Here is a 9,861-nt window from a genome sequence, read left to right on the forward strand (position 1 = left end):
TATCTTTTAACTCTTAGTACAATTTAGATCTTTCCCTTTCTGCCACTGGTTTTAGAACTCTGGAAGCTGAAGCCTCCGCCAGCTGAACTTGAGAGTGTTTCATCGGATGTTTTCCTAACTGCCTCCCTGCTGCAGACACTGAAAACTCAAGGCCTATCTCTTTGCTGAGACTACAGTGCTTGTTGTCAAACTCCTAACATGAGAGGAGACCAGGCTGGGAGCATTTCTTCAGGGCATTTTCCAAGAGTTGGAAAAACAGACTCAAACCCTGGGGTTTCTCCCTGGCATGCCTAGAAGTGGCCCGACCCAGGCTAAGGTTTTAAATGCAGGTGATTTGCCCAAACCACAGGTCAACAGGATGCTCTTCAAAGTAGAAACAGGCTTCTAGTGAAGTGAATGCGTGAGCGCCGAATCAATGTAACCTGCTGTACCTCTCAACCGGTTCACTGGACATGGAAGCCACCTCGCTGTCTCTGCAGTCTTCCACAGGGGAGCGGACGACGACAGGCAGCGTGGAGGGCCGGGCCTCAGCCCAGTCCACCCTGGCTCCCAGCTCCCCCTTCTGTTCTTAACCTGTGGCGCATTCTTATTCCCGTGGCAACAGATCCCAGTGCTCCTCGAATCCCAAACACAATCTGTCCCCCGCTTTCCTTTATCCACCAGCTTTGCCTCCCAGCAACTGGGATTTCTTCTCCCATTCTTTGCTTGCGTTCCAGTGGCCTCTCCCTGGGGAGGGGGGGTGCTCCCCCAGCCCCTGCTCTTGTATGACCTTGAGCAAGAACCTCCCTCTTTCTGGGCCTTGTGCGTCCTCTGCGTTAAGGCCCAAGTGCCCTCTTTCCAAGTCACTTCTTGTCTAAGTACGTGCCTCAACGTCCCAAGTTAGGCTCCTTACATGCCTCTGGCTCCCTGATTCCAGCATACTGAGTTACTCTAGATTTCTGACCAGTGCTCAGAAAATACTTCTGTAAAGCATCAGGACCACAGAGGTCACCTTGTCCACGTTCTCATTTTGCCAGCAAGGACACAAGCACTAGACAAGGCTTGCTCAAGTCCCTGGTTTGTCAGTGGCAGAGGCAGACAGTCCCCTTTCCATCTGAGTACTCTGCCTTTTGGGTAACTAACTGACAACCTTTTGCAGGACTTCATGCAGCAAATTTTCCAACCTTGTATCCACTAGGAACTGAGCTGAATGACAGGGTAGCAAGGAAGCTCCCTGACTCTATACATCCACACACATCCAAGAGCAAACCCAGCACAATCTGTCACCTACATGGGCCCCAGCAGGGTCTGGGCTGGGCACCTCTGAGGCCCCCCTCCATCACTCTATAGGCAGAAACAAGCAGCACGGCAGGAGGCGGGAGGGCAGGGGGGCTGGAGGCAGCAGAAAGGGACTAGTGTTTACAGCACAAACAAATTACTTAATCTCTCTGAGCCTCAGTTTCCTCCTCCATAATCTGAACACCACAATACCTACTCAGGGTTGTGAGTATCTGGAACATACTAGGTACTCAACTGTACATTTCCCACACGCACACCCTCACTTCCAGGACTGTACCATCAACACTCCATTCGTGTTCTCTTAGTGGGTGATGCTCAGCCAGCGTCTGGCTCCCCTCGCCTCCCAGGATGCCTATGCCGCCTTTTCCCCTCCAAACAACAAACCATAAAGGCTCAGGAATGCCGAGGAAGTACAGCCTTGCCCAAATCAAGCAGATTTAGTGAAGTAGAGCTACAGTATGGGCACCCCCAATCCAAGGGATGAGCATTTCTGATTTCCTAATATGCAGCACGGCCTGCACCTTGGACATAGCGGAAGGTTGGCTGGGATTGCGCTGCCTCGGGATGAGGGTCAAGGCCAGGGGTGGCAGTGAACAAGGAGAGGAGGAGTAAACTTGGCAGATTTGGGTGGAGGAGGAGAGGTCAGGTCCTAAACGCACACCTCTGGCGCCGGCCCCGGGCACAAGGAAAAATAAGGCATCCCAGATGAAAGGAAGAGCCCGGACGCAGCGTGTTCCAGGGACAACAAAGAGGCTGGTCTAGACGGAGCGGAAGTGTGAGCTAGAGAAAGAGCAGGAGAGAACGCTGGAGAGCCAGAGTCCCAGAGTGTTACAGCCAACCTGGGTCTGGCCTCGCCCTTCCTGATGGCAGAAGAACCACAGAGAGCCAAGGAGAGAGAACTGTGTGTGGAGGGGGNTAGAACCCACCTGAGCACCACTCCACATTTCCCGTGCCCAGAGGATGGCTGCGGGCATCAGCAAAGCCAGAGAGAAGCTTCCCACACACCCTCTGGAAAACTGTACCCTGTGCTCACAGACGAAAAAACAAATAAGGTCTTAGTGTTACTGTGGAAATACTTCTGACCTCTCTAAAAGCAGTCCCGGGGCACCTGGGTGGCTCAGTCGGTTGAGCGGCAGACTTCGACTCAGGTCATGATCTCATGGTTCATGGGTTCCAGCCCCGCGTCGGGCTCTGTGCTGACAGCTAGCTCAGAGCCTGGAGCCTGTCTTCGGATTCTGTGTCTCCCTCTCTCTCTCTGACCCTCCCCTGCTCGTGCTGTCCCTATCTCTCTCTCAGAAATAAATAAAACATTAAAATAATAATAATAATTAAGTAGTTAATTTAAAAAAAAAGCAGTCCCCATCCAAGGGTCCAAGAAAGAAAGGCTTATGCCCCTATACAAAAGCAGCCCAAGGGCCCCCAGGGGATGACTGGAGAAGAACCTGGGGGTGAAGGAGCCCCCCCCGAGGATGACGACAGCTGCCTTAGGAACACAAAATATGTCTCTGTCATCCCTTCGCTCTGAGTTTCTCGCTTTGTTCCCCTCTGTCACCAACATGTCCCAGGGCAGGGTGAAAGAGGTGTGTCCTAGAGAACTCGAGCCTCGGAGCCTTGATGCCATCATCTGTGAAATGGTTATGCTAGTCACGAGACCTGAGGAGGGAAACGAGGAAGATCTCCTGCCCAGGGTCTACTACATAATGCCCTGCAAATGGTAGGCAGAAATGTCATTATGCTGCCCGCCCCGCCCCCCCTTTCCTGCCCTGCCCGACTCAGCCGGAGCATGGCTAACACAAATCCGGTTAGCAAGCCCTTTCCTCTCTCCCGGAGGACAGCTGGGCCAGGCTGGGTTTTTCCAAGAGACTGTCGTCACGGAGGAAGAGGCATGAAGTAGTTCAGGTTGCAGAGTGTGGGTTTTCTATCCCGCAGCAGCGGACGGCACCGACCGCCAGACTCCACCGCCTAGCTGAGGGCCTGCCCCTGTCCGAGGACTTGGCTCCTCTTTCGTCTTCTCCTCTGCCCTTTCTCTGCAGGCTGAAGGGCCCCGGGAGGAGGCAGCCAGCCCCTGAAGCTCCCCTAGTCACATCAGCACAGATAGGAGAAGCCCGTGCGTACGACATGTTTCCTCTACTGGCTTATCTCCTTGTCCTGGTCACACAGGTACTTTAACAGGGACCTTCCAAAGACCCAGGCTTGGCTAAATGCCCGTGACCCCAGATGGAAGGGCAGCAGGTTTTATCCAGAAACCTTAGGACTCAAAGGCTCTAAAGCTGCCAGCCTTTTACACCTAGCTTCCGAGTCTCCCTTATGCCTGCACTGACCTCCTCCCCATTCCCACCTTGCACACCCCAGCTCACACAGTACTTTAGGTGAGGTTATGAAAGTGGGGTGTCCAGTTCTCCTGGTCACACCCCCACTGACCACCTAGGTTCCTCCACCACTGCCTGTGCCTTTAAGGACTGCTGCCCTGAGCCAAGCTCTTGACCTTAGCATCCTCAGCTGAGTTGGATTAAGGGACCATTTCATGCCTTTGCGAATTCCTTCTGGCTGTGTCCTTCCCTCACACAGAGACAGAGTAGCCAGCAGCCTGAACCGGTCTGCCAAGGGTCGTCTGAGAGTCTGTCTAGTCTGGCATCCCTTCCCCCAAGGCGGCAGAGGCTGCCCCCTTGATAGTTTCGGATCAGGGAGTGGGCCCTTGGCGGTCTTGAGCTATCACGGGGACTCCAGGGAAGCCATGCAGAGCCTTGAGCCATGAAGGAATGCTCAGATATCATCCTCTGTGAGGAGGCGACAGAGCTGAGCAAGGTAAGGGTCACATAGGACCCCTCTCCCAAGACCCAGACCCCTGCCTAGGGCTGGCCGTGCCCAGGGGACATGCCAGCCAGGTAGTGCTCCCGCTGACCCTCGGCCCTCAAGTCTTTCCCTTTCAGACTGAGTTCTGCAATCCTGCTTTTGAGCCTGAATCAGGGCCCCCCCCACCGGGCTTCCAGGAGAATGCCAGCCGCAGGGTCCCCGCTCCCTGGCATGGTAACCATCTCGGGGGGGAATGAAGGGGGAAACAGGCCCAGGAGTTGAGAGCCCTAGGGGCTCTCAAAATCCCACCCTGCACACCCACAGGTCGGCGGCCCCGAGGGCTGCAGCCAGACTGTCACTTCTCCTGGCTCTGTGTCCTCCTCCTGGCCAGCCTCCTGCTGCTGCTGCTCGGGCTTCTGGTGGCCATCATTCTAGCTCGTGAGTACCCGGCCCTGCTTGGGAGAAAGGACTCTTGAATGAGATTCAGTGTACCACTCTATTCATCACCCCTAGGGAACCAGCTCCTCTTAATCCCACTCCCGCATCTTCTTCCCTCCAGAGCTGCAGGCTACACCCCTGCCCGGGGCCTCCTATCATCTACTGCCGACCCAAGGCTTCACTACCACCACCCCCATCCACCCCACCACCACCACCACCATTCCCACCACCTCTCCAGCAACAGGGAACCCTAAAGGACAGCTGAAGGAGGCTGGCATGAGCCCCTCACCCCAGCCCTGTGAGTACCCAGGGCAGATCTTCCTGGAAAAGAGCCCAAGATGGCAGGAGGAAGGGGGGGGCGGGCAGGAAGAGGAAGCTTAGAAATAAAAGGGTCTCTCTCCTTTTGAGCTCTGAACTCTAACCTTCATCTCCGCAGCCTGTGGGGGCCTCCTCCCTGGCCCAAGGGGCTTCTTCAGCAGCCCCAACTACCCAGACCCTTACCCACCTAATGCCCACTGCGTGTGGTATATCCAGGTGGCCGCAGGCCACGCAATACAGCTCAAGATCGAAGCGCTCAGCATGGAAAGAGTGGCCTCCTGTCTTTTCGATCGCTTAGAAATCTCCCCTGAGCCTGAAGGCCCCCTCCTCAGGTGGGTCTCCCTGCTCCCAGGAGATCTCACCCCAGGAGATTGCACCCTTGCCCTGTGCACTGACTAGAGGGCAGAACCAGGGAGCGGCAATGTGAGAGGCTGGGATGGGAGGAAACGGCGAGACCTGACCTCTGGACCCAGCTCTGCCCCCCCGCCTGCTTTATGACCTTGGGAAGGTCGCCTCCGCTCTCTGTCAAACAGAGCCCCCACCTATCGCGCCTATGAATAAATGCCACAAGGATGGATGTGCAGGTCAGGAAGGTCAGAGCTCCCCGGGAAATGAAAGGGCCCTTTTTGACCCCATCATCACCAGTGCAGGGCTTGAAGAAAGAGAACCACAGGGCCCAGGCAGCCCCCGGTCTGGCTGGCCCTGGGCTCTGAGCCTCCAACACACCCAGCCTGGCTTCTTGCAGAGTGTGTGGGAGGGTGCCTCCCCCCACACTCAACACCAACGCCAGCCGCCTCCGGGTGGCCTTCGTCTCCGACAGCAGTGTGGAAGGATCTGGTTTCCAGGCCTGGTACCAGGCTGTGTCCCCCGGGAATGGTGAGTGTTTTCCCACCGTGTCTCCCGCTGCCTCTCAAGGGTCTCCCCTCCCCTCCAGCACTGGCAAAAGGGGTGGAGAGTCGGGGAGGGGGAGGGGGTTCTGAATCCAGACGCCCCTCCCCAGGGAGCTGTGCTCATGATGAGTTCCCCTGTGACCAGCTCGTCTGCCTGCTACCTGACTCAGTGTGTGACGGTTTCGCTAACTGTGCTGATGGCAGGGATGAAGCCCACTGTGGCGCCAAGCTCTTGGGTACGGACCCCTCCAGGCGCAGGGCGGGGACTCTCTTCCGGCATCTGCTCCAGGTTCAGCCTGAGCTCCCCAGCTCTGGCCCAGCCCCAAACTTGCCAGGACATTCTTCTGGCCCAGAACTTGCTTCCTCATGGGCCTGGCCAAAAACTCTCCCCTGTGAGGTCCCTTCCGGCCCTACTAGGCGAAGGCACGAGACCCTGGCAAACTCGCAAGCCCCTCCTCCTGTCCGCAGGGTGTGGGGGGAATCTGACTGGGCTCCAGGGCGCTTTTTCTGCTCCCAGTTACCTGCAGAGGTACCCTCACCAACAGGTAAGCCAGCACCCCTTGGGGAGGGCGGTGTGGCACACATGGGCACACCTGGGCCCCCGGGGTTAGTGTGACTGGGAATGGCACAGGAGACCCTGCCATGTTCTTGGGAAGGTCAGAGCTCAAACAGGCAGAAAGGGAAGTGTACTTAGTGCTTCCTAGGTGTCCAGAGATCAAGTAAACTTATCTTTCAGAGCAGACAAGTTAAAGGGCCCTTCTGCCACCGAAGATAAGAGTTAGGTGGGCCACACCCACCTGCACCCTACCCAGCCTGCAGCAGGGAGGAAGCCCTTCTAGAACTCACCCTGGATGTCCAGACTGGGATGAGAGAAGGAACCCTTGAACCACTCCCTCCGTGCCCTCCCCCAGCTTTGCACGTGGCACATCTCGGTGCCCGCGGGACATGGCATGGAATTGCAGTTCCACAACTTCAGCCTAGACGCTCAGGACGCGTGCAAGCTGGACTACGTGGCCGTGTATGAGACCAGCAACTCGGGGGCCCTGGGCCTCCTGGGCAGGTAGCAGCAGAGCGGGAGCCCTGGATAAACTCCGTCGTTCCTCCCGCTCTCAGCCAGACGTCTCTTCACTGTCGCCCTAGGAAAAGGCTTGTTCTGCCTCAGCCCAAAGCCTTTGCTCCACATCGGCCTTCTGCAGAAGGTCGTTTCCCAGTGCCCTCCCTTCCCGGCTCTCCTGCCCCCACTTCCCCTTCAAACCCTCACTGGTTTTTCCCATCTCCAACTGGCTTGAGTTCAAGCAGTTTGCTTAATTCTTTGTCTACTCCATATGTGTGTCTTCTTCTCAGGCCTTAAGCTCCATGAGTCAACGACCTTGTGTCCCATCCCCTCTGGCATCGCCCAGAGCACCAGTCAGAGTGAGGCCCGTGGGAACACACCCCGGGTCGGCCAAGGGCCCCCTGCCCAGGTCTGCTCTCCGCCTTGGGCAGGTTCTGTGGAGCTGAGCCACCGCCTCGCCTCGTCTCCTCGCGCAGCCAGCTGGTGGTGCTCTTTAGGACCGACCGTGGCATCAGCAGTGGGGGCTTCTCTGCCACCTACCGGGCCCTCAATGCCACCGAAAGTAGGTGCCCCAAGGTGGGTGTGGGTGGGCGGTACGGGGTGCCTCCGGGCGAACGAGGAAGGGCTCTGGACCTTGGTCAGGACACCGTGAAGGCAGTGTGGGGGCCACAGGCAAGTGCCAGGGCACTGCCATGCGCCCTCTGCCTCCAGATCCCTGTGGGCCCGGAGAGTTCTCCTGCCGCGACGGAGGGTGTAAGGGTCTGCAGTGGATGTGTGACACATGGAGAGACTGCACAGATAGCAGCGACCGCAACTGCAGCAGCCCCTTGTTCCCACCCCCTGGTGAGAAGCCTGGCCCAGTGGGCGGGGCCCCGTGAGCACCGTGGGCGGGGCCTGGCGGGTCGGAGCCAGCTGGGTGCCCATTCAGAGCACACTTCATAACGGCCCACCCCTGTCCTCCCTGATGGTAGGTTCCCCATCCTGACTCAGGGGCCACTCCACAGAGTCCCGGAGGGACTCTCATCCGGTGGTGCCTATGGTACTTAACGTCACCCTCAAGGGAAATGGGAATCAGGGAGTTAGTGGGTGGGGCTTCAAGAACCAGCCCAGCCTTGGGGTGCCTGGGTGGCTCAGTCAGTTGAGCAGAAATCGTGGTTACTGCTTGGGTCGTGATCTTGCGGTTCGTGGGCTCGAGCCCCGTGTTGGGCTCCCTCCGTGCTGCTGGTGTGGATCCTGCTTGAGATTTTCTCTCTCTCTCTCTCTCTCTCCCCCTCCCACTCCCTCTCTCTCTCTCTCAAAATAAAAGAATACATTTAGAAAAGAAAAGAACCAGCCCCGCCTTGTCACAAAAAGAGCTCCTCTCCACAACCCACCTCAGAGATGAAGGCGAGGGCCACTGGCTGACTCAGTAGAGCATGTGACTCTTGATCCCACCGCCATGAGTTCAAGTCCCATGTTAGGTGTGGAGCCTACTTAAAAAAAAAAAAAAAAAAAAAAAAGATGGAGGTGAGAGCAGGGAGTTAGTTCCTTCTGGATGCCCAGCAGTCCTTGCTGATGTCAGCACCCCATGCTCCCTGAGATTGAAGGGACACCTGCATGGTGCCCAGGGCTTCCAAATGGTGTTTGGACAGGCTGTCCAGGATCATAGGCACTGGCAACGTGTGCAAAACATCTCTCCACGTTATCGCCTTTGATTCCCACAACACCCATCTGACCCAGAGAGAGTGATGAGGTGACTTGCCCTAGGGCCACCAGCCAGTGTATCCCCACAGTGACCGTTCCTTCCCACCCCTACAGAGCTAGCCTGTGAGCCCATCAAGGTGGAGATGTGCATCGGTCTGAGCTACAACACCACGGCCTTCCCTAACATCTGGGTGGGCATGGCCACCCAGGAGGAGGTGGTGGAGGTCCTCAGAAGTTACAAGGTGCTCTGGGCAGAGTTGAGGAGGGAGCCCCAGGAAGTGGAGGGAGCCTCGGGGGCGTGGTGCCTGAGCGCTGATCTCCTTCCACAGAGCCTGACGAGTCTGCCCTGCTACCAGAATTTCCGGAGGCTCATCTGTGGGCTGCTGGTACCCCACTGCACCCCCACCGGCAGCGTGCTTGCCCCTTGCCGCTCTGTGTGCCAGGAAGCAGAGCGCCAGTGCCAGCCTGGCCTGGCTCTACTGGGTACCCCCTGGCCTTTCAACTGCAACAGGCTGCCTGAGGCCACTGGCCTGGAGGCTTGTGCCCAGCCCTGACCCTGAAGCCGGCCCCTGCCCTCTGCCCACCCACCTTTGCCCATCAGGGCGGGCAGGCAGGGGACTCTGCCCATCCTCTCTGGAGCCTCCCAGGGAGGGGAAGAGGAGTCCCCAGCGGGGCTGATGGAAGCTTCCCTGTCCCAGTACTTGCCCCAGCTCCACACCATGCCATTGACAGTGAGGACTGCTTCCCACACAAGCCTCTGACCCCCATTTCCTATCTTCTACCTTCCTCTCTCCACCTCCTTTTCCAGGTTCTCCATCACCTGCCTTCTGACTTTTTTCATTCATTCAACAAAAATGTATTGAGTGCCTAGGGACTGTGGCAAGCCCTGTTCTGAGTCCCTGGGAATCCAGTTGTCTGTCTGCCTCTAGAATTCTCCACCCTCGGTCCTCAGCTTTTATTTCTCCTGGTCTAGTCTGGTCCTTGGTCTCCATCACCTCTTCTTCCGGCTCCTTGGAGCGGTGGATGTCCTGGGTGTCTGTCTCCTACAGCTCTGCCTCTCTGTGCCCAGCTAAGACTCTCTCCCCCTCCTTTCTCCCCCAAACCTTGGCCTGCGGCCGGGCGACACCACGAGTTATTTCCCTGCTATTTCCCGGCCCGGAGTTCTTGGCCCTTGAACAACTGGTTTCCTCTTGGAGTCTGGGAGGAGCAGAGCGGAGCCGGCAGGGAGCGACCCGGGACCAGGGGGCCGCCGAGGGCAGGAGAGAAGCGCGGGGACGGGACAGGGATCCGCGGGAGGGTCCGGAGAAATGAGCGCCCAGAAGGAGGCCCCGGGAGCCGGGAAGGGGTGAGTCTGGCGGAGGGCAGGAGGGGGAGTGGGGACGGGAGGGGGCTGGGGGAAAGACTGGA

The 9,861-nt window shown here is 57.6% G+C and overlaps 1 protein-coding gene across 1 annotated transcript; it reads left to right on the forward strand.

The window, feature by feature from the left end:
* Positions 1–4,029: 4,029 nt before the first annotated feature.
* Positions 4,030–9,008, forward strand: MFRP (membrane frizzled-related protein). Its single transcript, XM_077778056.1, has 13 exons — positions 4,030–4,083; positions 4,209–4,305; positions 4,396–4,509; positions 4,631–4,807; positions 4,946–5,159; positions 5,573–5,703; positions 5,828–5,953; positions 6,186–6,262; positions 6,629–6,777; positions 7,203–7,333; positions 7,483–7,614; positions 8,569–8,696; positions 8,784–9,008. The coding sequence occupies exons 1-13, from the start codon at positions 4,030–4,032 to the stop codon at positions 9,006–9,008; spliced, it is 1,755 nt and encodes a 584-aa protein (XP_077634182.1).
* The last annotated feature ends 853 nt before the right edge of the window (positions 9,009–9,861 follow it).

This window comes from Crocuta crocuta, unplaced genomic scaffold, assembly GCF_008692635.1.
Source record: "Crocuta crocuta isolate KB4526 unplaced genomic scaffold, BGI_CrCroc_1.0 scaffold271, whole genome shotgun sequence".
Taxonomy (NCBI): domain Eukaryota; kingdom Metazoa; phylum Chordata; class Mammalia; order Carnivora; family Hyaenidae; genus Crocuta; species Crocuta crocuta.

Bases quoted from the DNA above. Each gene is read 5' to 3' on its own strand.
- MFRP (XM_077778056.1), top strand. From the start codon at position 4,030: ATGAAGGAATGCTCAGATATCATCCTCTGTGAGGAGGCGACAGAGCTG. The intron at 4,510-4,630 runs GTGAGTACCCGG...TCTTCCCTCCAG, and splicing joins GGTGGCCATCATTCTAGCTC to AGCTGCAGGCTACACCCCTG. The intron at 5,954-6,185 runs GTACGGACCCCT...TCCTGTCCGCAG, and splicing joins CTGTGGCGCCAAGCTCTTGG to GGTGTGGGGGGAATCTGACT.